Source organism: Prunus dulcis, chromosome 6 (assembly GCF_902201215.1).
Source record: "Prunus dulcis chromosome 6, ALMONDv2, whole genome shotgun sequence".
Classification (NCBI taxonomy): Eukaryota; Viridiplantae; Streptophyta; class Magnoliopsida; order Rosales; family Rosaceae; genus Prunus; species Prunus dulcis.
The window spans coordinates 2,433,694-2,461,674 of NC_047655.1; the positions used below are offsets into that span (position 1 = coordinate 2,433,694).

A 27,981-nucleotide genomic window follows, 5' to 3' on the forward strand; every position below is an offset into this window, starting at 1 on the left:
ACGTCCACATTCGTGGTTGCGTATGAATTTGATTAATATTATTTGATCCACTGGATCTAGCTCCTCATAACAATATCTCCCTTAACTACTACATCTTCCCAGGAGGAGGAGACAACAACATTTTTAAATTAAAAAAATTACCTGAATTGGATGAAATTCAAATCAAACTGACCAAATGACCATCGCAGCCATTGCACAATAGGCAAAGGTTTAAACTTTAGCAATAGAAATTGAAATTGGTTGAAAAAAAATCATTATCCTGAAGCAGATTGCATCCTGTCTCTGCGACAAATGAAGGTATCATCATCAATTTAGCCAAAAAGCTTGTGTCCTTCCCCCACATCTTGTAGATTTCATTGTGCTTGCCATGATTAATAGTCTCTGCTTCAAATTCATGGACCATGCCATCTATTTCAATTCCATTGCATCTTTCTCAAGCAAGGCTATCGATCACTTGGGTAACAATCAATTCTCTTCTCACAATATACAATCATGTGATTAGCACGTGAGAGGGGTGTTGTACTAAACCCCATTTTTTGGGGAGACAATATCTTACAACATTGTTGGTCAATTTCAATTGAAAATTAAAATAAATAAACACAACACCCAAATACATACAATACGAACAACAACAACAAAAGAGGGAAAAAGAAAAAAAACAAACAGTTCCAAGAGTTACACTAATCTTAGCTCCAATTTTATCAGCATATGCACGGATCCATTTCCCTTGGTCTAAAGCTCCCAAATGAGCACAGGCAGATAATGAGCTCACAAGGGTTGGCTCATTTGGAGAAACTTCGGAAACCCCCTATCTAATATAATTGTAATATTGTATAAATATGTGGTTAATATGTTATACTGTTTTCTTTTATAGTTCATTTGTCATGTTGAGACGTTAGTCTATGAAAACATTATAAATCCTAAAAAATTGACAATTTATTTGGTATTGGCTTCTTTTTTTTTATTACATTGGAAAGAAAGAAATTCTAGAGTTTCAATCCCGAGTGCCAAGCATGAGAAAGGAAGAGGGCCACAACCACTATAGTAACCCTTGTCAACTTTCAACATACTATTAAGAATGAATTTCTTTTCATTTTTCTTTTAACTGTGTTATATATTCCACTCATGATTTCGTCTTTTCCTTTTAACTGTGAAAAAATCCTACTCTAATACAACAAGCTTGCGCTTATAATGTTCTTACTCAAATATGAGTGTCAATTCCATTGCATCTTTCTCAACCAAGGGCAAGGCTATCAATCTCTAATTTTTAGTTGGCCTTCACTCTTCCAACATCTCTTTTAGCGATATGACGTGAGAGAGGTCTTGTATTTGGGTCAATTTGAATCGGAAAGCGAAGGAAATGGGGCATAAAAGCAATTGGGCTGGACCCTAAATTTTGGAATTTTTGACTGACTATTGGGGTTTTTGTATTTTGGGTGCAGCCGAAGTCCAAAAATAGAAAGCCAACATCTGTAGAAATATGTAACCGACTTTAAAATTGACACAAATCTGAAAATTAAAACAAATACATACAAATACGAACAACAACAGAAGAAAAAAGAGGAAGAAAAAAAACAAGCACGTCCTTTTCGCAAGGTTCCCTTCAACCTTTCTTTCTCATTCGCACGACAATCCGAAAACCAGTGGATAGAGATAAAATTTGCACACACTTTTTCTCCCCCCCACCCCCCCCTCCCTCCTAACTCCATCTCTATCTATCTTCTCTCTTCTCCTCCGATCTGAATTTCTTGGTTAGGGTTGGGATTCAATTTCTCAATTTGGGGATTTCCAGATCCGAACAGCAGCTCCTTCCAAACTTCTCAATTCCCGAAAATACGAGAGGTGAATTTTTCATTTTTATTATTGTTGTGTTCTTCTCTTTGCGTGAGTATCAATCTTCTTGTTATATATATATATATATTTTTTTTTTCCGATTGGTTTATTTTTTGTGTTCAATTCTTGGGTTTGTCTGTTTTGTCCTTGTTAACCCCCAATTTTCTTTTTCTTTTTTTGGCATTTTGTTAAGCTTGTTGATCGTCGTGTGGTGCGACAGTTTTCAGAATTCGTGCCTTTTGTTTTTTGTTCTTTTGATTTTTAATTTTTCGATTTTATGTGTCTTTTTAATTGATTTCTGAGTGCAACTACAATTTGGGATTCTTCACCTTTTCTACTTTCTAATTAGGGTTTTGGTAAAGAAATCTTTTTATTTGCCTGATGCATGTGTTAATTAACAACACATCTACAATCAATTTGCTCCAACCAGGGAGAATCATGAATTTTCATTTGCTTGTTTTATGTGCAATGGTGAGTATTTAAACTAGGTTTTTTAGCTCAAGGGGAAGGAAGAAAATGGGAAGATAAAAATTAAAATTAAAATTAAAATTAAGGAGCTGAGGGTTCTGTCAAGTTGATGCCTTCAAACTTATGTTTTGCTAATTGATGCCTTGAAAATTAGAGTTTCAATTTTTGGTACTAAGAAATAATTTTGCAATGCTGGTTATATTCCCCAATGAGCTACCTTTAGATGGTGTTATCAAGTGTTTTACTCCCTTCAAAGATCAAGGATGAGATTCGTGTTGGGGTGCTTGATTGTTACTTTTGACATTGAATTTTATATCAGCCTTTACAGACTCCTTTTTCTTGTATTGGACAGAACTTGTATTGCTATAGCCCATATCGGTCGGCGAGTTTTGTGCAGTTTGAGACACTGAGTGCCACATATTTATGATATCCAATTAAATTGAACATTAACTCAGGGACTCGCATATTGTCGTCAAGCTCGCATGCCCTGTGATATGTATAGATAAATTACATTAAGTACTCCTTGAACGACTTGTGTACCGCAGCCACTCCCATGTGTATTACTCCATTAGGCATGTTTCTGTTATTTAGTGGCGATCATTTTCTTGATTATCTTATTCCTAGTTTTTAGCAATGGCACAATAACATGAGTAATTAATTTGTTAACTTACTGGTTCAAACTTTTCACTTTTGTGTTTGCAAGGTTGATTTATTTTGCTTCTTTTCTGATTCTTAAGTAACTGGCTCGAATTCTATTGGTGCTAGTTGTGGCATTGTTAGGAAAAATATGTCCCATTACGCTGGATACGTGGAAGATGAATACGAAATGGAAGATGTAGATGATGATATGGATGACGAGTTTCGTGGTAGAGAAATGGGCGGCTCAGATTCTGATGTTGATGAATATGAGTACTTGGTTTGTGACATACCTATTGCTTTATGAGATATATGACATATTCACAGCTTCAGTAGATATTGTTATTTATAATATTACTCCTCTTTATGATATGGGTCTGTGTTCACATTATTAGAATTTTTTATGGGTGTCGTATGTTTCAAGTTTCTCTGTGGTTAGTTTTGTTAATAAATATGAATAATTCTATGAACCTCGTGCAGAATAGCAAAGCAGCTGATACAACTGCTGCTCAAGCAAGAAAAGGAAAAGACATCCAAGGTATTCCTTGGGATAGACTTAGCATTACTAGAGAAAAATACCGGCAAACTAGGTTAGAACAATACAAGAATTATGAAAACATTCCTAATTCTGGAGAAGGGTCAGGGAAGGTAAAGATTACTGTTTCCATTTTCTTTTAGACGTTATCAAATTGATTCAGTGATGTGGAATTGTCAGTTTTAACTACTAAGAGTAACTTGATCATGATTCTGTTCTCTTTGGCAAACAGGATGGCAAAGATACAAAGAAAGGATCTTTATATTATGAGTTCAGAAGAAATGCTAGATCAGTGAAATCAACCATTCTTCATTTCCAGGTGTGCTAAGGGCAAGTCTGCCTTCCTGTCTATTTTTTGCATATTGTGAATCTTTCGATGAAATTTTGTCACACTACAACAACAGCTATATTCTACCTCGTTGATTACTTACTAGGTTAATTACCTCGTATAAATTAGTTTTCGTTACTTTTTGCACTCAAAGATGGATTGTGCAACACTTGTTATCGACAGAGATGGAAAATTCAGGGGCAATAGTGTGATAATAATTACAATCCAACATTGAATTAAACAAGCTCACAGAACAACAGATTATTGAAATAGCTAGTTCTTGCACTGATAGAAAGAGTTTATGGGAGGTGCACCTAATATTCTTACCTATGCTGGTTGTTTGGCAAGCATTTCACCTGATTAGCCATCCCATTTAAAATGCATTATGAACGGTTTCAAAAGTTGCCAGAGAAAACACCAAAGTCCTTGAATCATAAGCCAAAATTCTTGAAATTAAATAATTAGCCAATTATCAAAATTCTTTAAATCTACCTACACACAAGCAAGCAACCTGGGGCTTGCCTTGTTACTCTTGACGGGTTTTGGCGTTTTGGTATTATTAGCACAGCCCGACTTTGGCACACTTTTCCATATTGTAGCCCCTTGATGTGGGTTGTTTGACTGATGTTCCTTATATGTTGGTGATGCAGTTGCGTAACTTGGTCTGGGCTACTTCCAAGCATGATGTGTACCTTATGTCACATTTTTCTGTCATTCATTGGTCTTCATTACGTTGCACAAAGTCTGAGGTTCTCAATGTTTCAGGGCATGTGGCACCATCAGAGGTGAGTGTTTTTTAGATACTTTGTTCAACATATCAAGTTTTTATTTGAACTGATCCTTTTATTCTTCCCATATAGAAACATCCTGGAAGTCTCTTGGAGGGATTTTCGCAGACTCAAGTTAGTACTCTTGCAGTAAAAGATAAGTTGCTAGTTGCTGGAGGATTCCAGGGGGAACTTATTTGCAAGGTGAGTTACAAATAATTTAAGTCAATTAATAAGGGATGGAGCAGATATTTGAGAATGATTGGGCATTTATTCAGCAGCGCCGCATCTCTTGTGCACTTGGTGTCTAAACACATTGTATCTTCTCTTTCCTTTAGCTCCATGGGTGCTACTGCATATTCGATGGATCTGCTGAAAGGGGTTTAGCTCCATGTGATCCCTTTTAGTTTCATTATTTTTTTGTTTTTGTTTTGAAGAACTAATGAACAGCTAAGCTGACAAATTTATGTCATCTTTGATTGGTCTGCAGCATCTGGATCGGCCTGGAGTTAGCTTTTGTTCAAGGACAACTTATGACGATAATGCCATCACAAATGCTGTTGAGATTTATGACAGTCCCAGGTACTTGCTCTTTTTATTAAGATTGGAACTTCTGATTTCCGAACATGAACTCAACTGATCTAGTGTCCTTGAATTTCACAGTGGGGCAGTTCACTTTACAGCCTCAAATAATGATTGTGGAGTGAGAGACTTTGACATGGAGAAATTTCAGCTCACTAAGCATTTCCGTTTTCCTTGGCCAGTGAATGTGAGTCTCCTGCTGGACTGTTAATTTCTAATTATATCTGGCTGGAATTTCTTTCATGGAGGGTTGTGCTTTTGTTCCTGCAAATGATATATGATATTCTTTAGGCAGCTGTTTTTTAAGTGTGAATTTGGAAATTACCTTATTTCGTCCGATGATGATTTTATGTTGCGTAACATTTCACTTGTGGAGATCCAATCACTTAAAACCCTTCCTACACTCAACTTTACTAAACTGCCGTGCACTTCTATGCTTTGTTTGCAGCATACTTCTCTGAGTCCCGATGGTAAACTTCTTGTAATCGTTGGAGACAATCCGGATGGAATGTTGGTAAACTCTCAAACTGGAAAGGTATTTATCTTAGAATTTGTTAACCTACTTTGTCTTGGTGTTTATCCACCTGGGGCCTGGAAAAGGGAGTAGTGCTGATTTGGATGAGATTATTGCAGACAGTAATGCCTTTATCTGGGCACTTGGATTTCTCGTTTGCGTCAGCATGGCATCCTGATGGTGTCACCTTTGCTACTGGGAACCAAGACAAAACCTGTCGGATTTGGGATGTTCGAAACCTATCCAAGTCAGTTGCTGTTTTGAAGGGCAACCTTGGTGCTATTCGGTCAATCCGATATACTTCTGATGGCCGGTATATGATGATGGCAGAGCCAGCAGACTTTGTTCATGTCTATGATGTGAAAAGTGGGTACGAGAAGGAACAGGAAATTGATTTCTTTGGCGAGATATCTGGCATATCATTCAGTCCAGACACAGAGTCACTTTTTATCGGAGTATGGGATCGTACGTATGGTAGTCTTCTAGAGTATGGCCGATACAGGCATTACTCTTACCTCGATTCTCTTATTTGAGTTGAATATTCAACCTGCGAATAAGTGTGTTGGTGTTGCTGATTCCTCGGTGCGATTGCAGAGCTTAGTGTAAAACATATTTCATGCAGTTGAGGAGGGTGTAGGTGTAAATGTAGTATTTTGTGCAATTGTAGCTCTGTTTTGGTGTTCCGTCTTTTTTCCCCCTTAAATGTGTGTAATAGGGAGGAATGTACAGAAGGCTAAGGCAATGATGGTCCAAACAAATAGGAAAGAAGACCAGGGTGTCTTAAGGTGAAACAAGTTGGCTGTTTACCTTTTAGAAATTTTATCTCAATGTGGGACTTATTATGTGAGAACCTATCAATCATCTGGTTGAGTTTGATATTCCTGTCTAATTTGGAAATTGAAAGTTACTGTCTGTTCTGTAGCTTCTGTTGTGGGTCTTAACTTTTGCTCCGAAGTGTCGATGTTGAGAGCAGGGTTTATCCATTATTGAAGAAAATCCTTTAATAGTACTACAAATAAAATTATCCTGCAACTTTTGTTGTATTAGTTAATGATAATATAACACCCTTAAATTTTGATTTTTCTTGGGATGAGGTTTCCTTGATTAGCTAGCTCTCTAATAATACTTTGGCTTGTACACTTGTTCATCTTGAGAGCCCTCTGCATCTTCTAGCTTACTTTTCCGAATAGTTCCTTTTAAAGATATGAAAATTTGATATAGTGGGGGTAAGGAAAGGTAATAAACACTTGGAAACAGTTTTGAGTCTTGTTTGTTTGTATGAAGATCACTGCAGAAACATGGAACTTATAAACTTTTTGGGTATACTGGTGATTTGTCTCCTGAACTTGTACCTTACTTTCAATTAAATTCCTATTTCTTTTTTTAGAAAATTAAGGATACGAACTTTTTTTTTCCTCCAATTTTCCCCCTACTATTTCGCTACTCATTTCAGATAGGTAAATATGTCCTTGGATTGAGTTTATATTAATACACCGCATGATCTAAAAGTTGGGATTCTCTCTAGTCCTCGCTGCATTAGTCTATATTTACAAGTTGAGAGACTACAGAATTCAGAGCTAGCCAAAAATCTCTGATCCAGAAGGAACCAATAAAACAAGGCCAACTCACCATCCAAAATCTTTTTTCCATCCTTTCCATCCTCACAATCTCCACCTCTACTCCAATCACAACTGGTGGAGATATGGCCCTTTTACACTATTATACAATCTCATCCCCACCACAAGCCAACCTCTACTTTTATCATAATTCTCATAATCCAAACTCACAACCACACCCTTCCTCCTCTTCCATAATTAACAATGGCAGCCTCTTCCTCCACCTTGTTCTCTGCCCCAGCCATCTCTTCCACCATCTCAAGGAGCCATACTCACCAACTCTCACCAACCCAAATCTCCTTCCAAGGCCTTAGACCCCTCACCAAGGCTGCCCCAAGCACCAAGCTGAGCTTCAGTGCACCAAACACCAGGAGGTCAACTGGTGTTGTGAGAGCAGAGCTGAACCCATCTTTGGTCATAAGCCTGAGCACAGGGCTGTCACTTTTCTTGGGGAGGTTTGTGTTCTTCAACTTCCAGAGAGAGAATGTGGCCAAGCAAGGCTTGCCTGAGCAGAATGGAGTAACCCATTTTGAGGCAGGAGACACCAGAGCCAAGGAGTATGTGAGCCTCCTCAAATCTAATGACCCTGTTGGCTTCAACATTGTAGATGTTCTGGCCTGGGGCTCCATTGGTCACATAGTGGCTTACTACATCTTGGCCACTTCTAGCAATGGCTATGATCCCAAGTTCTTTGAATGATTTCATTCCATTTAAATCCACCATGTTGTGTTTCTCTCTTGTGTTGTAATTTGTATAGCTTATTAATGAATCACTAGTTGGGGAGCTTCTTTTGTTGATTTTCATTTTTAACTTTTGAGTTTACATGTATGTGTTTTGTTGTTGGAGTTTGGAAAGCTCTGTTGTGTTCTTTTTTGACTGAGATTGGAGAGCCTTCTGATTCTGTTAATTTGCTCCTTGCTCTATTCATGTTCTGAAAAATCCTTCAAAGTGTATCTTAGAGCATCAAGCTTGCATTAACTTTAAGGCATCAACACAACAACTACTTGACACATTCTCTATATCATAGTTTTAAAATACTCTCTCTCCAAAATAACCCTATTTTAATTTTAGTTTTTTGGATAATTTGGGCAAAGATAATCAAGAAATTAAGCCAACACAAGCATAATTTCTTAACTCAAGTTAGACAAATAAGGGAATCTCCAAACCCAGCAATCTGAGACTTTGCATATCTATGAATATATAATTTTATAATTTGTTATGTATAATCATATGATTTTTGGAACTTTTTAAGAGTTGAATTTACTATGCAATACTTTGTATTTGAACCCTTCACCACAATTAAAATACTATCTTCAATGGCAGTTCTTCATAGCCCTCAATCTATTTCGTATAAATAATTTCACATAGAATAATAAAAATCTAGTTTAAAATGGTAGGAAAAAAAAAAAAGGATAAAACAATTTTAGAGATGCTCAAGTCAAATGTAATATACGTCTATTATTCTTGTTGTTTTGGTTGGAGCCTGTTGTTAATGTTTTTGATAATATGTGAACGTATTATCATCTGAATTGTGCAAAATCTCCTCCTATTGAAACAATGTTGATGTTTTAAAAAAAAAAAAAAAATTCTTCTGACCAAGAAAAAAGTCACCATCTTGATTTCCCTTACCGTTGGAACTACTTTTCCCATATTATCTACTTTAATTTACAATCCACCAAAAAGGAAGAAAAAGAAAAGATCTAAAAGGCACAGATAATCATATTAATTTTGGGCAGGAAATACCTTTCTTGACATTGCCTTCAAATTTGTGTGCTACCAAACCCATCAGGCCATCCCCATTCCCTTCACCAACAAAAATAAAAACATTGGTTTAATTTATATCCTAATAAAGTTTCAATCTTTTTTTAATAAAGAAAATAAAAGGCTCAATCTTTTTTATTTTATTTTTTGAGAATCAATATTTAATTGTTTGTAAAGTTTTCTAGGTTAGCAACTTAGAATAGCGAGCATTATCCTATATCTTATATTGATAATGGACTAATTATATAAGGGGTCTGTTATCTTCTGGTAGGTTAGAAATAGCAAAAATAAATCTACCTAGTATCTTAATCCATCTTTACCCTCCTTCTGACTAAAAATGTCTGAGGCCCCAACAACACCAATTACAGAAAAGGAGCCTTCTACAGCCATTTCAGCTCAGCAGCAACAAGTGCGCACTGAAACCGCTAATGGGTCTTCCTCATCATCCCTCACCTCCACTACCAAGGTTTATCCTCCGGCCACGGCTAAGTATGAGGAAGTCGTTCAAAGCTCTGACCTTTTCTGGGAAAAGCTCAAGGAGTTTCACGATTCTTTCAGAACCAAATTCGTGTAATTTGGCTTTGTTCCCTTTTCTAACAGCTTAGATTTTGCTTTGTTGGGCCATTTGATGAATTGGGTTGTTTTTGTCTTGCTATTTTATGTCTTAATATGCTAGAGGAATTGATAGATTCTATGCTTATACTTTATATATTGCCATTGTTTTTGCATGTTGCATACTTCAATTGACTGGTTTTAATCAAACTATGTTGCCTAATCCTCGGGTTGAATTGATTGAATGGCGAATGACTGCATAATTCTGAAAATTTTGAACTACATTGTAAATCGTTTTGTGTGTTTTTAGCAAAATTAGGATCTTTATCAAGGATTTATGATGTTGGATTCCATTACTGGATGTCTCTAGTTTTTATTTGAATACCATTATGAAACTTTTATGTCGTATTGTGCCTCTTTCTACCTGGGTTTCAGTTGGGGATGGTGGCTACTTGAGCAATACAGACATTTATTCCAATGCAATTCATCATTTCCACAACCCATCTGCAATACTGGCTTATATTATTATTCTTTTTTCTTTTTCATTAGGAAGATTTTTTTTCTTTTCCAAGATCTGAATTTGGCATTCACCAGAGATGCTTCATTCAAGAAAAGTGAAATTTCCCAAGTCTTCATTAATTGTTGGCTCCCTTCCATAACTTCAATAAGTGGGGATATAATTTTTCTCAGATGTCTACATTTGAGATTTAAAAATTCCATCTATGCAGCATTACCATACCGAAACACTCTGATACTGATTGCGAAACGGGACTGTGTTTGCTGGATCCGGGATTTGTGGAGAAATTAGGACTGTTTCCTTTTTGGTGATTTAATAATTACTACATATTTTTAGTATGCCATTGTTTCGGTGTCGGTACTTTTGAGCTGTTATTTCCTTATGTCTCTTCATTCTTATTTTGTGCTCATGGAAACTTAAATTCCGTGTAGGGGGTTAATAAGTCTTCAATTGCTTGGTTTTTTGGCTTATGCTTGCCAATTTACATTTGCCTAGATATTATTGCACAAGTTTCTAAGAGTGCTCCAGTGGACTTTGGTGGTTTTGCTACCTGCCGAAAGCATAAATATTTGGGCTGTTTGATAACTAGGAAAATTTATCTGTGGTGGTTGATAAAATGCCTGAAATTGGGTGTTTTGTGAGATATCCGAAAGGGTTTCTTCATTCATGTCTGGTTTTGTAATTCAAATTCCTAACAGGTTAAGAATCAAAATATGAAATCTTTGCATGAGAAGGGGGCTACATATTGAAGCATTTAGCTTCATGTTCATCCGCAGTCTCCCATAGCGCCCCCCCCTCTCCTCCTTTTTCTCCCAGAAAAAAAAAAGAAAAAGAAATATAAATTCAGCTATCGAGAGAAAGTGGGTTGAGTTTCGAAGGATAATGTGGACTTTTGTCATGCCATGATTCTTTTGATTATTTTTGGGCATCAGAAACCTTTCCTAACCTGCTGTCCTAACTGTATAACTTGTTTCCTTTCAGTATTTTTATGCATTGATGAGAACTTAGTATGGAGGACCTGACTTCACAGGATCTGTCCTCTAGGATCATATTTCTGAATCCTTGAGTTCATGAAAATTGAGTGTGGAGTGCAGAAAAACAGAAAGTCCATAGGATATAATTGATGCTCTTTGTGTAGGATACCTACCGTAGGAGGAAAAGCTCTGGATCTACATCTCCTTTTTGTGGAAGTCACATCTCGTGGTGGACTTGAAAAGGTTTGTGCATTTTATTTTTCTACTTCATGGTTGTTTTTATATGAGAGTCTTGAAGCTGAAATTAAACTTATTGCTTGAAAAGTGGATCTTAACCTCAGTTATCCTCTATTTAACTAGTAAGTATTGTCGAGTGTGCCTGATATGATTTACACTCTGTGTTTTGAACACTAGTTATGATGAATGGGGGGATGGGTCACAGCTGAGTTTGAACTTTGGCTGACTTATAACTGTTAGCCTATTGGTAGTCTCAGTTAAGACAAAAGTAAGTTAGAGGTTTATGAAAGTGTCCAACTTTAGGTAAGTTTTACCTATATTGATTACGTAAGTTTAGAGGCTTATGAAAGTGTTCAAAGTTCTCTTTTTATTTTTAGGTTTTGTTTCCCCTTCAAATTCTCTTAAACTGGTTACAGGTGATTAGAGATCGCAAATGGAAGGAAGTGATTGTGGTCTTCAATTTCCCAACAACAATTACCAGCGCTTCATTTGTCTTGCGGAAGTACTATTCGTCTTTGCTCTATCACTTTGAGCAGGCCTATTATTTCCACAAAGAAGTTTTTAGCATCCCAGTGCTTGGTACTTGAAGACATGGCTCCTTGTTAATTCTTTGTATTGTTTCTTTTTGTAGATTAGAAAGATATATAATTTTCTTTTTTTTTTCCTTCCCAGAACCTCTTAGCAGGAACCTTTTGAATGGGTCAGCCACCCTGGAGGAAGGTGCCAGTAGAAACCAGTTTCCAGGTCAGGGTAGGTGTAACCTCCATTTCAATGTGATGGTTTTAGTAGTGGTTGTGTTCAATTTTTTACACTAATTCTAGAAGTAGAGTCATATATATGTATATTTTCAGTTTGGCGTCTACGTTAAACGGTGAAAGTTTCCAAATTGCCTTTCATTTGCAATCATAGAAGAAACCTGCAATTGACAGGTCTTGGAATCAATCGTATAGAATAGCTGTTTCTGTAACTTTTTGAAGTCGGATAGTTGAATAAAGAAATTTCTCGCTAATGATCGAGCTTTTGTGATGTCCCTTTTGAAATATCTTCTGAAAGTTGCAATGAAGGAAGATAAACAACATTGTAAATTTTATTAGACAATCTGGATAAACCACATTGGAAACTTTATTAGCCAATCTGTCTTATAAATTGATGACTTTATATAAGGGGTTTGCTTTCATCTTTCTAATTTTGTATTATTATTTCCTAATTCCTTTGCCAATTTTTTCAGCTGGTGGGTTATGACCAAATTGTAATACGGATCTGTTTTTTCTATCTTATGTACAGAAAGCTCAGAAGTGCAGCTTGGCTGTTCAATCATGGGAAGCATCGATGGGAAATTTGACCATGGATATTTGGTTTCTGTGAACTTGGGTTCTGACGAGCTGAAAGGTGTCTTGTATCATGCTCCTACATATGTTTCTCAGAGTTTTTCGGACATGCCCACTCGACGGAATCGAAAGAGGTCCAGGTTGGCATTACGTGATCCCTCTCGGCCCAAGTCAAACAGGAGCGGGTACAATTTCTTCTTCGCTGAGCATTATGCCAGATTAAAGCCTTTGTACTATGGACAAGAGAGAGCCATCAGCAAGAAAATTGGGTTTCTATGGAACAATCTCACAGAGGCTGAGAAACAGGTATGATGAATTGGTGACAGTTTTTTTCCTGTTAGTTTCTTTTAGCTGATAGCATCCCAAAAGTAATGTCACACCTGCTGCATCCTTTAACTCACTCTCTCATACTTGAGTTCCGGAAGATTTTGTGACATGCATAAATATTGATCTAAGGTTTCAAGAGAAATTTCACATGTTTGGACTATATTCATTTCCTTTTGCCTTGATTCTCAACCTTTCTAACTTCCTCACCGAGCCAATTTGACATATGATAAACTTGGAGTCTATCGGCTCAATCTCCGGGAAGTCTTCATCATAACACTCCTTTGCTACCATGCAGGTATATCAGGAAAAAGGGATGCAGGACAAGGAGAGATACAGGACCGAAATGCTGGAATATAAATCTTCCGGCAATTTAACACAACAGTAGCCTCCATCTTGTCGGTTAGATAGGCTCCTGTTTCATAGGCATCATTTTCCTCCCTTGCGTGCTCTTGTTGTTGTCGAAGTAGTAGTAGTTGTTGTAGTAGTAGCTACTCCCTCCGTTTAACCGCCTTTTTCCCGTTTCCATTTTTCTTTACTAAGGTTACCCCTCAGTGTGCTCGTCCGGAATAATTGCGGAAGGGGTGAAAGGGGCAGCTCTGTAACGTAACTGTTGAATTTACCTTCATTTTGGATTAGCAGAACTTTATTACAGTAATAATCTTCATATTTCTTGACATTCCGTTGCAAAATAGTAATTCAAGCAGTCAACTTCTCTCTCTTGTGTGTGTGTGGTCAAAGTGAAAGTCAACCTATGAATTTTAGGCCAAAAGGAGAGAGTTAAATATATGAATTGGAAATACAATTCAGTGCACTGTTTACAACACCTGCTGTACGCAAATCCCTGCAAAGCCTTTACTACAATTGTTTTGGATTTTATTACTACAATTTTATTATCCTAAATTATTATTTTTACTTCAATTTTATTTTTATTATTTTGGATTTCTATCTAACTTTAATCTCATTGTCACATAACTTGTTTTATGTAATCCACTAATAAGAAAACTGTTGGCTTAGGAAATAAATTCGAACATATATTTTTGGCCTTACATGACGTGGTAAATATAATATTTTATTTAACTTATTTCCCCTCAAAAGAACCAGGCTGCCATGCCATGCTAATATGCTATGCTGTTTCAATATTATTAAAGGCCATCTTAAACTTGGTTGGCAAGGCATGGGGACTTTGCAGAATATATGTTGTTAAATATAAACAACAGTGACTTGGAATTTCATTTTGAGTGTGAAATATAATTTCACAAATTAAAAGCTCCATCGATCTGTATGGCTGTGATGGGATCTTATTATTTATTTATATATATATTTTTTCTTCTTGTGAAATTACATAGGACAACCACCTAATTTACCTGAACAAGTTGGATTAGTGTGTCTCATAAGAAGTGTTCTTATTCTAGTGTTCAATTTTGCGTAATACACTAAGTATAAAGAATTGTATTTTCTCTTTTTACAAATTGACACAATACAAAGATATTACTTTAATTTATAGCAATATATTGATAACATAAGTAGTCAATTTATGACGAATTTTACAATGTTACGTTATATGTGAAAATTCAACACAATGCACCGAACAAGCACACAAAAATACTAATGAATATGGAATTATGATACACACTATGTCTGTTTAAATCGAGTAGCATATTCCTCAAATATTTTCGATTGGGATTAAAATTAAAAGATTTGCAATGCCTTTCTATGAGTCATGTGCTTAACATCGATGAACACCTATTTTAGAGGAAGATATAGACAAAATTATGGTATAGTTTTTATTTAAAAGGGCAGACATTGGCAATTTGGCATGACCTCAAGCACTTAATTTACCTACCACGAAAGGGACTTTATAATTGTTTTCATATTTGACATGGACTAGCTTGTAAGATTGAGCATGAAAGCTGCCTCGTTATGGAATTTTGATTATTTGCAGAAGGAATTAACCCATTTATCACACCTTTTTTCCGAACTCTAATAATATTCAAACAGATTATATATTTTTATGCCCAACAGGGAAACATAAACTGAGTTTTGATTGGCGTAAAGTGTTGTTTAGTCAATCCTTAAATAATATTACTAATTTAATTACGCGTTCATGAAACTCCAAACTCAACTTTTTGCTCTCAAATTTCTTCATAACCGTCTAACATAAGCAAAAACTGGGATAATAACCTTTTTAATTAAGAAAAAAACACTGTGATTAGAGATAATATATTGTAGCCATGAAAATTATGAATCCATCCATCTAATATCAACCAATAACCAATTAAGCTTAAAAATAAAATAAAAAATAAAAAAAACTAATTAGAACATGACAAGTACTAAATTATCAACCCATCAATTTTAAAGAATAATTTTTTTTATAATCATGTTACTAAGGAAGAAACAAATTATTGTTAGAAGAATACTTGTGTCTATATGGTTCGTGTGAATGTGAGTGATTGATAATTATTAATTATTATGGATCCCTCTCAACTTCGTTTCTATTCATACTTGTTTTGGTAACTAGCATTAGCAAAACTCTCTTATCGCAAACAAATTTTTTCGCTTATGCAGAATGGAGTCACGAAGATAATGGTTGAAAGTAACTAAATATACCATGGTATGTTCTATTTTTGTAAATGGCCCTGATGTCCATGTATCCTATTTTTCCCTTGGAAGTTCTAATTTGAAAATCGTGTTTGTCATAAAAGTTTTCAAGCGTAAATAAAAGGTAATTATTATTTAATAGATTGCAAGCTTAGCATATCTTTTTGGCTTTGATAGAGAAAATGTGTGAAATGATTCATTACCTTGATTTGGATAAACTCTTGAATGATGGTTAGCCATCAATTCTCATTTTCTCGAGAGTTTATTCAAAATAATGAATTCCTTCACACATTTTCTCCATTAAAATTAAGAAAAGATATGCCAAACTTAGCTTGTAATCTTTTAATTTGTAAGCGTGAAATATTTTAATGATATACAAGGATTTAAATAAAACTTTGTGACCTATAGAGAAAACCATTGACACAAAAAATCCTATGTACCAAAGTAATGAATTCTTTTCTCTATCACAACCAATATCTTTCACGCTTTTTTTTATATATCAAATTCAAAACCAATATAATAGACTTTGTTCTATCAAAATAAAAGAGTTTAAGAGCTGTTAATTGGTTAGATAATGCATAAGCAATGGACGTGACCCAATTTTAAAATCATTGCTCGTAAAATCCCACTCACAGTCACATACATACATTTAGGATTAGCCTTTTTTATAAATTTTTTTTTAGTACAAACGATGGTCTAAACTACAGGAGAGGGGATGTTTCTCACATACACACAACTAAGATGACATGGATGTTCGAACTTAAAACTCTACCCTTTACAACTGGGCTAAACCCCATTGGTTATAGGTTTGTCTAACTTGCCTTAAAATTGACCAAACAAAAAACTTGCCATAAACATGGGATTAAAAGTTAAAACTGAGGGGTAAAATTGGAAACATGCATGGAGGCCATTGAAAGGGTTGAGAAACCGCGTGGAAACAAAAAGATAGAGGAAATAAATTGCAAAATTTTCTCCGGTGATTACTAATTACTTATAGAGAGACTATAGTGTTGTTTGGTTGTGGGAACAAAAAAATTAAAAGGGATAATAATGACATTTATTAAAATAAGAGATGGCGATAAGCATGGATTTTGAAACTAACCCAAGAGAGACTTCCCACTTCGCAAGGTTTCTTGCCCTTTCTCCCTCTCCTTGTTAGGGTAGGAAAATCCCAAAAAGATTTCATCCCAAAAAGAAAAATCAGAGAAATAATTAATTAATTAATTAATTAGTGCTTACAAATGGTAATATTACAAGAAAATAATAATATTTTTGGATTTTAAAGCCTAAATTTTGTGAACATTTGAGAGATTTCGGGTTGTTCGGCCTGGAGTATCTTCCAAGGAAAACCTCAAAATCAATAAGCAAAATCAAAAATGGAAAGAAAAAAAAATTTTAAAAAAAGAAAAGAAAATCTAAAAAGCCTTAATCTTTGGGGCAGGTTTGGTGGTGGGTAGAAACTATATAGTTAGTGTTTTAGTGCCTCCTAAATAGTCGTAGTGAGTGGCACACTTCACACTAAACAGTAATTAGTTTTGTTTGGAGACTTGAAGTCTTTGAGTCTTCTAATTTGTGCTGGTTTTAGTGGTTATGGTTTTCATGTGCACTCTCTCTTTCTCTCTCTCTCTCTCTCTCTCTCTCTCACACACACACACAGTCAGTGACTCAAAATTTTATGAGAATTTGGTGCTTCTGAAAGAACGGAATTACAGGCCGGACAGTCAATTTCCCACTAACCAAAACTCACAAAAGAGCAGTTAAAAAACACATAATAATATTAATTATAAAGCTAATTAAATTAATAATATCAATATTAATATTAATCATCCTATAACAATCTGGTGACTTAAAAGACCAAAGGCCTGGCCAACTGCTGCAGAATTTGGAAAGCCCCTATCTTTTACTCTCTCTCTCTCTCTCTCTCTCTCTCTCTTAATCTCTCTGTTAGCTCTTCTGGGTTGGTTTGGTTTCTCTGCTTCTTTCCTGAGCTGTTTTCTTTCGGCCTTATTTTGAGCTCTAATCTATGACATCAATAGCTGAAAGCGCCAGAGTTTCCTTGTTTTCTTTCCCCTCTTAGCGTTCTTGATTTTAGGAAGGTCAGGATTTTCAGGACTATAATTACCTTAAACAAGATTATGATCAAAGATGCTTAATTTGCTTCTCAGCTAAGCTACCCTTTTATATATACAATCTCTATCTCCTTGTAGGGTTTGTGCACTCATATATGTGCTTCTTGCTCTAGCTCCCTCCTTCCTCCTACCCACCATATCTTCTCTCTCTTTCTTTCTTATCACCCACGCACCAAAAAAAGAAAGAAAAGGAGAGAGCTTGATCTTCATAATCCTCAGCAGCTGCGGTTTCACACACAATTTTTTTTCTGAGCTCCGTTTTTTTCTCCAATGGATATTGAAGACCAAGAGACTCGGTTTCGGCCACGAGCTGGCGATCAAGAACAACAACCCAACAAGAAAGCAAACCAAGAGACAGAGAGCAACAATGGAGGACTGTTTGCCAAGCTCAAGTTCCCAAAGCCAGAACCTTTAGACCAAGAACGCAAATACCCTGCTCCTCCTGAATTCACTCGAATCTGTGAGGTCTGCAACAAGGGGTTCAGCTCAGGTAAGGCACTTGGAGGTCACATGAGAATGCATGTTCAAGCAAACAGAGAACTGTTTCAGGCTCGCAAGAACAAGATTAAAAAACCCACCAAGATTCTGAAGCCCAACAATTCTGATGTTAGCAGCTCGAATGGTGGTGGGGGTTTTGGGGTTGAAGGTAATAGCAATAGCAATAGCAGCATGAAGCCTGATTGCTGTGTTTGCGGCAAGAACTTTCCGTCTATGAAGTCTCTGTTTGGGCACATGAGATCACATCCTGAGAGAGAATGGAGGGGAATTCAACCTCCTCCAACAATAGCCAAGAACAGCTCTTCTTCTACTTTATCAGATGCTGTGCCTCAGAACAACAATAAAGCTGATGATCATCAGATTGACTCTGCTGCTACTCTTGCTGGGTCCAATAATTCTGCTCCTGATCTGTCCAAGACTCTGCCTGGTTGGTCTCTCACTGCTAGGAGAGGTAGGAAAAGCATTGGCTCATCAGGCAACTCTGAATCTGTTTCGGGATTGGAGTTGAGTCTCGGAGTTGAAGAGCAGATGGAGGAAGCTGTTCATGATCTTTTGATGCTAGCTCAATCCAATCCATGCTTCTATGGATTGTCAGATAAGGGAAAAGGAGCTGAGATGTGTGAGGCTACTAACAGCAATTTCTTCATCACCAACAACAGCAACCAGGCTGATTACATCAAGGACAAAAACCAGGTAATTGATTATGAGGGGACCTCAAAGAAGAGAAAGGGAACTGAGGTGTGCTTTCCATCCAAGAACATGAAAAGTGAGAAAAAATGGTTTGATGAATGTGATGGTGTGAAAGGGAAGGATGTTTTGGGAATTGGGTTTGGTCCAGAAAAGCCATCAGTGAAGAATTTCTTGAAGTTGGGACCAATGGAGGACAACAAGAACAACAACATTGAAGAGGAATTATCAGACAGTCAGAACTCTGAAAGCATTGTGCTTGCCAGCATGAAGAGGAGGAAGAGGAGAAAGATGAAATTGATAGACTTGGAAGGAGTGGTTGGAGAGATTATTGGTGCTCAGGGTCATCATCAAAGTCTCCATCAGAAGCTCAGATACAAATGCAGTCTTTGTGGCAAGTCTTTCCCAAGTCATCAAGCATTGGGTGGCCACATGTCCAGCCATAACAAGCTCAAGAACAACAACAACAACATCATCGTGAACCATTCATCTATGGATGATCAATCTGCCTCTGCTGATGTGTCAGCTGCTGAAGGTGGGCATAATCTTGATGAAGCACAAACAACCATGGCACTTGATCAAGATCATCATGTGGCTGGTGCTGGCTCTGGCTCAGGAGCAGGAGGACTAGGAGCTCATCAAGCTCATCACCAATGCAAAATCTGCGACAAGATTTTTCCAACAGGTCAGGCCTTAGGGGGTCACAAAAGGTGCCATTGGACTGGGCCCACTGAGCAGCTGCTACCTCAGTCCAGTCAGGCACCTTCACCAGGTGAAGCAAGCCAAAACGCAGGTCGTAAAGTTCTCAACTTTGACCTCAATGAGCTTCCAGCTACGGAGTTTGAAGAAGGTACAGATCAGTATGGGGCAGCTGGCTACGCAACTTCTTCTCACAATTCAGTAACTTAGTCAGCTGAAGCAGTATGGGGCAGCTGGCTACGCAACTTCTTCTCACAATTCAGTAACTTAGTCAGCTGAAGCTGATATTTTTTCTTCTGAGTCTCTGAGTCTCTTTGGCGACGGTTTTAGGATCACTCTTTTGCAGAGGTCAGTAGCAGCTCTGTTTTTGGTTTTCTGATAGTCGAGTTAGTTTTGTCTGGTAGTCTAGTTTTTGCAGCTGTGAAAGACACTTGCATTAGAAACCCTATGTTGTTTCCACATTGCTCAAGGTGTGGTCATAGGCTCCTTGTCTTTTTATGCTAATTTTCTTCATGTAAAGCATGAATGATGGTGCTCAAAGGTTTTAGCTTTAGTGAAGGAGGTTTCCAAATGGTCCTAGTGTTTTTACTTTGGGATGGAGATCATGTAAAGATTCTGCAATTCTGCATATATACAGTCTTCCTTTTTGGTCACATTAATTTCTCTACTTTTTCTTTCATTAATTTTCTTGTTATAATCATATCTCAAATCTAATTTTCTTATTGAGTATGTGTGCGTGCATTTGATTATCATTTGTTTATTTGTGATGTGAGGCTAATAACATAGCACTATGTAGTGGAGGTCCAGTACAGGTAGCCATTTTTTTTTTCTAAAAGTCAAGAGACTTCTCTTCTTCCCAATAAGAGCTTTCACCCATTAACCTTGTTTGCAAGAAGAACCAGTCTTTTTCTATTGCTATACATAAAGTTTTCTTTGAGAGGAACCAAGAGAAGCATCCAAGTCTCCAAAGGCAACTTGTGAGAGTTTGGGAACTTCGTGTATCTTCCACATGAACTACTTGTGGGGTCAGTTTTGAAAAGGTCCTGGTGTACTGATAGAGATGTAGAATTTCTTCTCTTTTTTTTATCCACATCATCATATAATTTAATTGCAAAACATGAGTAGCCTATTTTTTTTAAACACACAATTGTTAATTCCTCTCTAGCTTGAGCTTTATAGCATCTGTTCTCACTTTATGTGAGTTCATTGAGACCAGGTCAGCAAAAATAAACCAAAGTGTCTAGTATATTACTTGCGTATGTGTACACATACATGCATAAATATGTCAAAATCTAAAAGCACCTCATTGACACAAATGAAATGTTATGCTAACATGTATTTTCACATTAGTAAAACTACTTTTCTTCATTTGCTTACCACACTTCTCGTAGAAACGAAACCCACTTGTTTAAATATTTCGCACTTGTAAATATGAGTGAGATTAGTTTGTCAAAATAATACGTCCGCCTCATTACACTCGAGTTTGAAACATACGTGCAAGTATATTTTCATTTACATAGACAAATCTCACACGAGTTTGACATAAGTTCCATTTTATGACGGGTACAATATGATCAATAAATATGTTCAGGTTTGGAAAGGGCACTCATTTATGTTGTAATGTAAAATGATAGTGGGGGAAGACTGGGACTGTGAGTCTGTGAGGGGTAGGATGCCTTAGCATTTACATTTAGCATATAGAAGAAAAAGGGGGCTATGGCTCAACTGTTTTCTTGACAAATTCTCGTGACCTCAAACTTTCTATGCAAAATCATTTGACTTTTATATCCATTGCCACCTTTCTCACGCCATTTCTTAACTGCCAAACAGTGCCAAAGTACCATAATATACATGGGGCCAACTCTAGCTTGCTTTCGTGCCTTTATTTCATTGGTCCTAGGATACAAATATATATTATATTAGTTTGGATTAATTATTGATTAAAATATTTTCTAATTAATGCTAAAATTCTGTTTCTTGCACATGGTTCTTTTTATATACATTTCCTTCTTTTGGTGGGATTCTTGTACTTGTCGCACTTTATCCACAATCTGATTCTGATATTCATGTACAGAACAGAGGGTTGGTGGTGTTCTGTTTTCATATCTTCAAATGGGGTTTTACAAGAAATTAATAGAAAATAATTCGTTTTGGAACATTTACAATTTCATCTTCAAAGTCAAATAGTAGTAGTTGTTTATGCAGCTCTAGCACTTGCATGTTTAAGAAATTAGCACATGCAATGTTGTGCTCGATTATATATGAATGCAGAAACTTTTTCCTTTAAGTAATGGTTTATGTACTACATTTAGTGACAATATTATGAACCACGTCTTTCATAGGATAAATTGTTCATAAAACGTATGTCTCGTAGCATGACTAGTTATTATTATAATATAAGCAACGTGCCTCTCATAAACGTATAGTGCACGGGCTACTTATGTGAGAGATGTAATTAGTAATTTGGTTAATAACATACATAAGCGTATGCGTGTTAGATTCAAATTCACAATCTTATGCCATTTATTTGTTAGATTCAGATTCACAATCTTATGCCATTTATTAGGTCGTGCATATTGTATTGGTGAATGTATAACACCTGTGATCAATAAGTCGTCATACATTGTATCTGATAAAACTTTGAATTCAAATTGAAATTAACAAATGAGAGAGAGAGAGAGAGAGAGAGAGAGAGAGAGAGAGAGAGAGAGAGAGAGAGAGAGAGAGTATAAAATCTCAATCCAAGTAGGATACTAAACATGCCCTAAGTTACTTGTGAGAGCTAATGTTAGCTTAATATGCATTATTATTTCTTTCTTTAACAATATAACTGTTATAAATGATTTTGTAACCGTACTTACTACTCAGTATGTAGAGAAATTCTTGAGCGAAGCAGTCCGATCAGATTCTCACAAGAGAGGGAATTCACGCATTGGATGCCGTCATGCTGGAGGCTGAGGCTCCTAGGGTCAAGTACAATTTATCACTTAGGGGATTTGTGTCCTTGGAATATACGCGTCATAGTTGTTTGTACTTTTGTACCCATCCTCGCCATTCACGCCATTCAAGGCTTCAACTCCAAATTTGCCGTCTGGTCAGCAAATCTAACAAAACCTTGCCTTGACTTTGAACTTGTGTGTCTGGTCGTGCACACTGCCTTTAAACAATAAAATACCAAAATTCATATATTTATATTTGGAGTACCAGTGAGATGGTCATGGTGACATGGTGCAGTATTGGGCCGCCTCAATTGAGGACTAAAAATGATGAACCTAGTAACTAAGAATTTGATTCAAAGTCTCATAAAATAACATTTTAGAGATATTTCGAGGAAAAAATGTTGTTTGTCTGTCACGTGCGGTGTATTTTAAGCCGTTGATGTGTGTGAACCCCATAGTGTATCACATGGTGATCAATGACTTGCAATGCATCATGCTTCAATGAGATTAGCACTGCTCGTAAGACAATAATTATTGTAAACATCCATCAATTTTGGCCTGTTGACCTTTGAAAAGTCCGGGTTATTGGGCACAGTTTAATCATCTTGAGTTTAGAAATTAGCATATCACATTTATATGTATTCCTGCCTTTCTTTGTCTTGGCGCATAACACAACATGGACTGAGGACCCGAGTTTATATATTGTCCTTCCACGCTTCCACTAGATTTAGAAAATATACCCACAAGCATGAAAGTAATATACTTTTATCACCACCATGTACTTAAGAAACTACAGCCTAGTCAATTCTTTTCGCAAACAAAACCAAGGGAGAGCAACCACAGCTTTGACCAAACATTGTTGCGACTAAGGCGGGTTAAACGCATCATTAGCACCAATAATGACAATGACTCTTAACTTAAAACCATCTCCTGTCAAAAACACACATGAGACCTGCAAACTATGGTACCAAAGAACCTTAAATAATCTCAGTTACAAGTGATTCAGTGTTCCTTCAAATTCCAATAACACAACATCCAACAAGGTAACCAAATTGAACTCGAAAATATTCAGCTTGGGAAAGTAGAAAGAGCTACAGGCATTTATGTAAAATTTGTAATTTTGGGATGCTTTTGTTCCTAGAAAAAAGACAAAAAAATTACAACATTGTTACAAAAAGAAAAACATAGAGAGAAAGGAGGGAAGAAAAAGGTTCTACATGACAAAAGATAAAATTTAACATTCAAATATTTGCCTAAAGAGGTTGAGAATACACAAAAAAAAAAAAAGGGCATTACCAATCACAGACTCAGGTGGGTACAGCCAACCCTTGATGGGGGGTCTGCGAGGAAAAAAACCACACGGCTAAGCCCAGCAATATCATCTGAATAAAAAGACATGAAGTAATCTTACAAAACCTCTTCTGCATAGTGAAAACCTCTTCAGTCGCTACAATATCTCCACCATATTTCCCCAACTCCTCTGCTCGTTCCTTTAGCTTTGAAGCCCTAATTTCTGCTTCTCCAAGCTTGTTCAGCATCTGTGCTTGCTCTCCAGCCACTTCTTCTTGCTCGTCAAGTAGTGCGATTTGGCCACCTGCAGCAAACTTCAACCTCTGTGTGGTTCTTTTAATAGCGATATACTCAACTTGAGCTTCAATCATTTGCCTAAACAGGCCCTCAAGTTCAGTCTCTAACTCTCGATATTTTTCCTCCTCTATATCTATGGTACTACCTGATTCTTCTTTTGGAGACTTGCTAATGTTAATCATATCTTCGAGTTCAGCAACCTTGGACTCCTTCACCTCAAGCATAGCCCTACTCTCATCCAGCTTGCTTTCCAAAAGCTTCACACTTTGTTTCAAACCTAAGACTTGCGCTTCCAAGGACTTCGAAGAAGTTTGTCCAATCTTTTCATAACCCAAATGGTCAGATAAATTTGATTCACTGATTCCCGGATCACTTGAAGAGAGGTCAGCAGGTATACCACTACCATTAACTGAATTATCACCCGGCGATAAAGGTTCCTTCCCAATCTCCCCAAATTTCTGAACCTCTGCATGAGGACACATAACTCCGTTAATGTCATGTCCTAAAAATAGCCATAACAGCATAGCAGAAATTCCCCGAAAATAAAACAATATTCTCAGAAAGCAGTCGCAAGTAGTTTCAGCACGAACAAAAACCCATGGCTAATAAGGAAGAAGACAGTGGTAAGTTTCAATTTTTGTAAAGCATGCAAGATGGCTCTAAATAGGAGAGGGGTAAAATCAATGAACCCACAAAAAAAAAAAAGGTACACCAACCAAGATGGATGGTACAAGACATAAGAAATAGAAGAATACCAGTTCCCTTGAACTGAGAGCCTTCATTAGAGAATAGGAAAGAGAAACAAGGGATGACATTACATCACCACTTCTGACTGTCTAAGAATATCAATGAATGCCAAACCATAACTTCAATGAAGTTACTAACAAGTTAAATCAAGATCTAGGCTCCTCAAAATGATTATGTATCAACCATAAAGATTCACCACATATCCTATCACACACATGGGGAACTTAAAAGGTATTTCACAAACACTCTTTGGTTTGTACTACAGGAAGGAAGATACTCTAAACTTGATGGAAATTCTACAAAATTTCTTTTTTCACGGGAAAGGGCGGGACAATTTGTCATTACCTAATTGCTAACATCTCGCAAGTCCAAGTAAAGATCTATTAAATCGTTCTCTAAAACTTTTTAAGGATCTGAAAGAAAATTCTCTTCCGTAAATAAGAGCACTTTCAAAGCAATGGATAAGAGTATTTCTATAATCTATAGGAAGACATTGGAGGCAATAGCAATTGGTAAAAGTTATGAAAAGCTCAACCCATAAGGTGCAAACAGAATTCCCTCTTATTCAACCCCACCTGAAGGACAAGAAGAAAGTGTTGAGGAAAACAAGGCCATAGTTGCTGTGATACCATAGGATAACAAGGAAGCTGTACAGAATACAAGAACTATGATGCTGAATCGAAGGAAAATGAAGGAACTTTCCACGTGTAAAAGCACCAAAGAAAAAGTACAAAATAAATTTTCTTTATAGAAGACTAGCATATGCCTGCCATGGAAACTCTCTCACCCATTGATTACATAGTCTGCAGACTTGAGCCTAGTTTTCTCCTTTTCTCTGCTCTCTCTTCTATTTCTCTTTCTCTATGCTACAACGAATTCTTAAGTAAAACATATACACATAAAACCAGAGTTACATGTTATATAACCAAGTAAAAGTCTCTAAGGAAGACAGAATCTTTTTTTTCTTCCTTTTTTTTGGCTTTTTTTTTTCATTAAGGATATCCCTCAAATCAGGAGGTCCTACAGTCTACTCTAAAGATGACCAAGAAAATTTGCTTGCCAAACAAAGATACTGTACATGTCACTTGAATTCCTAAATCTATACCCACTACAGCACATGGATCCAAAGATGGCCGATGTGTAAATAACAATGGAAAGAAAAATAAACTTCGCACGTTTACGAGAAAAATTTACATGATTAGCATTTAGCAGACAACACAATTTTGCAAGGCCAGGTTTTCCAAAATAATGTTTCTATGATTTTAATATTTATTGTATTAATTCTTCTACCTTCTCCAGATCAGCACAGAAAGTAGTTAAACAAAAAAAATTGAGATAGTCAATTAACAATATGATGATCAATCAAATTTAGGAGAACACCAACACATTTTCAGAAATATGTCTGGAAAGCAGCAAAGCAAGACAATAGCACGATTGTCATAACTTTTTTTGTTTAATTTTTATCTTTTAGAGGTTTCAGATAGACTAACCTTTAGCAAGTGCTTCTTGTACAGACTGGAGATTAAGGATGGACTCAAACAGAGGATCCTGATCTTTTAAGGACCTACGATTCTTATTTTTTTCACCCTTAACCTTCCATGGCAAGTCTGCGAGAAAGTCATCTTGAGAAAAAAATTCGGCTTCTCCTACATTCTCTTTGCTATAACCAGTTTGAACTTCTTCACTGTATTGTTGTTCACTTGCATGAACTTCATCACTGTTTTCTCCGTCATGACTCATTGACCTTCCACTTTGCTTCCCGTTACTAGTCAGAATTGGACTCTGCATAAACACATAGTTGGAGCTTCTTGAGTCAGATTCCACGCTGGAATAAGAGTTTTCCTTCTCAACCTTGACCCTGTCTCCTCTATGCTTCTTACTGCTTTCAATTTGTACCCTTCCCTGTTGGGCCCTTTGAGCTGAACTATTCAAACTCTTTCCACCGGTACTCTTCATCCTGTTCTTCTCCCTTGCATGCCCCAATACTGCAGGCAGCTCATACTTGGCCTTTGGAACACTGGCAGCTGTAGAAGACTTGCTACTCCGATCCTCACTGTTCTCAGAATCTGCACCAGCAGCAAATGCAGAACCCACAGCAAATCTGGAATCAGAACTTGAACCATGAATTGCAAAGCCATCAACAACTCCCACATTTCTTAACATATTCACAGATCCAACAGAACCTTCACTGTTATGATTGATTTCACGGGGTGAATTCTTAGACTTAACTGGGTTTCCATTACCAGACAAACCCCGCTTCAAAACTTTACTAGAATCATCAACTGCATTGTCACTATCATCCCTAGAAAAATTTCTCTTAATCCTCTTCCACTTCTTTAAACCGTGCCCTTTGACGGTGGGAGGTGAACCCCCACCGGGAGAGTGGGCAGCAGGCAAAGTCGAATTCACTGGCTGTGCAGTGTCAACATGATTAACTCTAGTATTTGCTACATTTTCAGTCACATTAGCACATGACCCATTGTTCCTGATCTCATTACTACCATCATCGTTATCCTTATCATCAGCATGGAACACTGTTTGTGGGTTTACTTCATTATCTTCCACAGATTCACTTTCCAAATCCATAATTAAGAAAAATTCAGGGTCTCTCCCTCACACCCAATTCAATGAGATCAAGAACAACAACTACCATCCCATCTCATGGCCCAAATCTAGCAAATATGTAAATGGAAATGAAATTTCGATCATAAATCACAACATACTTATATAAATGAGAGAATAAACAGATTCAGAGTAATCAATGGCTGAAAGATTAAAGTTTGGAGAATTGAATTCTGAAGAATAACATGAAACGATGAATTCAAAATATCGGATTATTGGAATTGGGAACTTACCGTTATAATTATTAACTAAAGCTCAGAAGAAGATGCAGGTGATGATAAATTCGAAGGACATTGGAAACCCTAATTTGTGATCGGATTTGCGGTTTTATAGCTATGATATTTAATTAGGAATATTAAATTGTTATAATTATTAATTAATAACGATAAAAGAAAGGAATAAACATGGGGGAGATGGAACGTGGGGGAGACTGATCAAGGCCACATGCACGAGGGTGGGCCCATACCACACCCCACACACCATTGGCCACCGCTGGCCAT

General features: G+C 36.7%; 5 protein-coding genes across 6 annotated transcripts; 4 read left to right on the top strand and 1 right to left on the bottom strand.

The window, feature by feature from the left end:
* The first annotated feature begins 1,563 nt into the window (after window positions 1–1,563).
* LOC117632315 (uncharacterized WD repeat-containing protein C2A9.03-like) lies at window positions 1,564–6,604 on the top strand. The gene is made up of 10 exons (XM_034365756.1): window positions 1,564–1,842; window positions 3,067–3,217; window positions 3,418–3,585; window positions 3,705–3,791; window positions 4,451–4,585; window positions 4,661–4,771; window positions 5,058–5,149; window positions 5,231–5,336; window positions 5,598–5,684; window positions 5,783–6,604. The coding sequence occupies exons 2-10, from the start codon at window positions 3,089–3,091 to the stop codon at window positions 6,194–6,196; spliced, it is 1,329 nt and encodes a 442-aa protein (XP_034221647.1). The 5' UTR covers window positions 1,564–1,842; window positions 3,067–3,088; the 3' UTR covers window positions 6,197–6,604.
* A 599-nt stretch (window positions 6,605–7,203) lies between these two features.
* LOC117632318 (photosystem I reaction center subunit V, chloroplastic) lies at window positions 7,204–8,186 on the top strand. Its single transcript, XM_034365760.1, has one exon. The coding sequence runs from the start codon at window positions 7,484–7,486 to the stop codon at window positions 7,976–7,978; it is 495 nt and encodes a 164-aa protein (XP_034221651.1). The 5' UTR covers window positions 7,204–7,483; the 3' UTR covers window positions 7,979–8,186.
* Window positions 8,187–9,223: 1,037 nt separating this feature from the next.
* LOC117632735 (high mobility group B protein 10-like) lies at window positions 9,224–13,651 on the top strand. Of its 2 annotated transcripts, none has more exons than XM_034366297.1 (6): window positions 9,224–9,610; window positions 11,248–11,326; window positions 11,737–11,899; window positions 11,993–12,064; window positions 12,605–12,954; window positions 13,271–13,651. In XM_034366297.1, the coding sequence occupies exons 1-6, from the start codon at window positions 9,378–9,380 to the stop codon at window positions 13,358–13,360; spliced, it is 987 nt and encodes a 328-aa protein (XP_034222188.1). In that variant the 5' UTR covers window positions 9,224–9,377; the 3' UTR covers window positions 13,361–13,651. The 2 variants fall into 2 exon arrangements, with proteins under 2 accessions (XP_034222188.1, XP_034222187.1); XM_034366296.1 differs by having other exon boundaries at window positions 9,271–9,610; window positions 11,993–12,070.
* Window positions 13,652–17,943: 4,292 nt separating this feature from the next.
* Window positions 17,944–20,239, top strand: LOC117632275. The gene has a single exon (XM_034365714.1). The coding sequence runs from the start codon at window positions 17,973–17,975 to the stop codon at window positions 19,794–19,796; it is 1,824 nt and encodes a 607-aa protein (XP_034221605.1). The 5' UTR covers window positions 17,944–17,972; the 3' UTR covers window positions 19,797–20,239.
* Window positions 20,240–23,569: 3,330 nt separating this feature from the next.
* LOC117632204 (WPP domain-interacting protein 2-like) lies at window positions 23,570–27,979 on the bottom strand. Its single transcript, XM_034365631.1, has 3 exons — window positions 27,715–27,979; window positions 26,350–27,531; window positions 23,570–24,578 (listed from the first exon to the last, which is right to left on the bottom strand). Exons 2-3 carry the CDS (start codon window positions 27,443–27,445, stop codon window positions 23,833–23,835), a joined length of 1,842 nt encoding a protein of 613 aa, XP_034221522.1. The 5' UTR covers window positions 27,446–27,531; window positions 27,715–27,979; the 3' UTR covers window positions 23,570–23,832.
* Between the last annotated feature and the right edge of the window lie 2 nt (window positions 27,980–27,981).

Coding starts and splice junctions, on each gene's coding strand:
- LOC117632315 (XM_034365756.1), top strand. CDS start 3,089: ATGTCCCATTACGCTGGATACGTGGAAGATGAATACGAAATGGAAGAT. Junction 3,218..3,417: donor TTGATGAATATGAGTACTTG/GTTTGTGACATA, acceptor AACCTCGTGCAG/AATAGCAAAGCAGCTGATAC. Junction 3,586..3,704: donor CTGGAGAAGGGTCAGGGAAG/GTAAAGATTACT, acceptor TTTGGCAAACAG/GATGGCAAAGATACAAAGAA.
- LOC117632318 (XM_034365760.1), top strand. CDS start 7,484: ATGGCAGCCTCTTCCTCCACCTTGTTCTCTGCCCCAGCCATCTCTTCC.
- LOC117632735 (XM_034366296.1), top strand. CDS start 9,378: ATGTCTGAGGCCCCAACAACACCAATTACAGAAAAGGAGCCTTCTACA. Junction 9,611..11,247: donor TCTTTCAGAACCAAATTCGT/GTAATTTGGCTT, acceptor CTCTTTGTGTAG/GATACCTACCGTAGGAGGAA. Junction 11,327..11,736: donor CTCGTGGTGGACTTGAAAAG/GTTTGTGCATTT, acceptor AACTGGTTACAG/GTGATTAGAGATCGCAAATG.
- LOC117632275 (XM_034365714.1), top strand. CDS start 17,973: ATGGATATTGAAGACCAAGAGACTCGGTTTCGGCCACGAGCTGGCGAT.
- LOC117632204 (XM_034365631.1), bottom strand. CDS start 27,445: ATGGATTTGGAAAGTGAATCTGTGGAAGATAATGAAGTAAACCCACAA. Junction 24,579..26,349: donor ACAAGAAGCACTTGCTAAAG/GTTAGTCTATCT, acceptor GTCCTCATGCAG/AGGTTCAGAAATTTGGGGAG.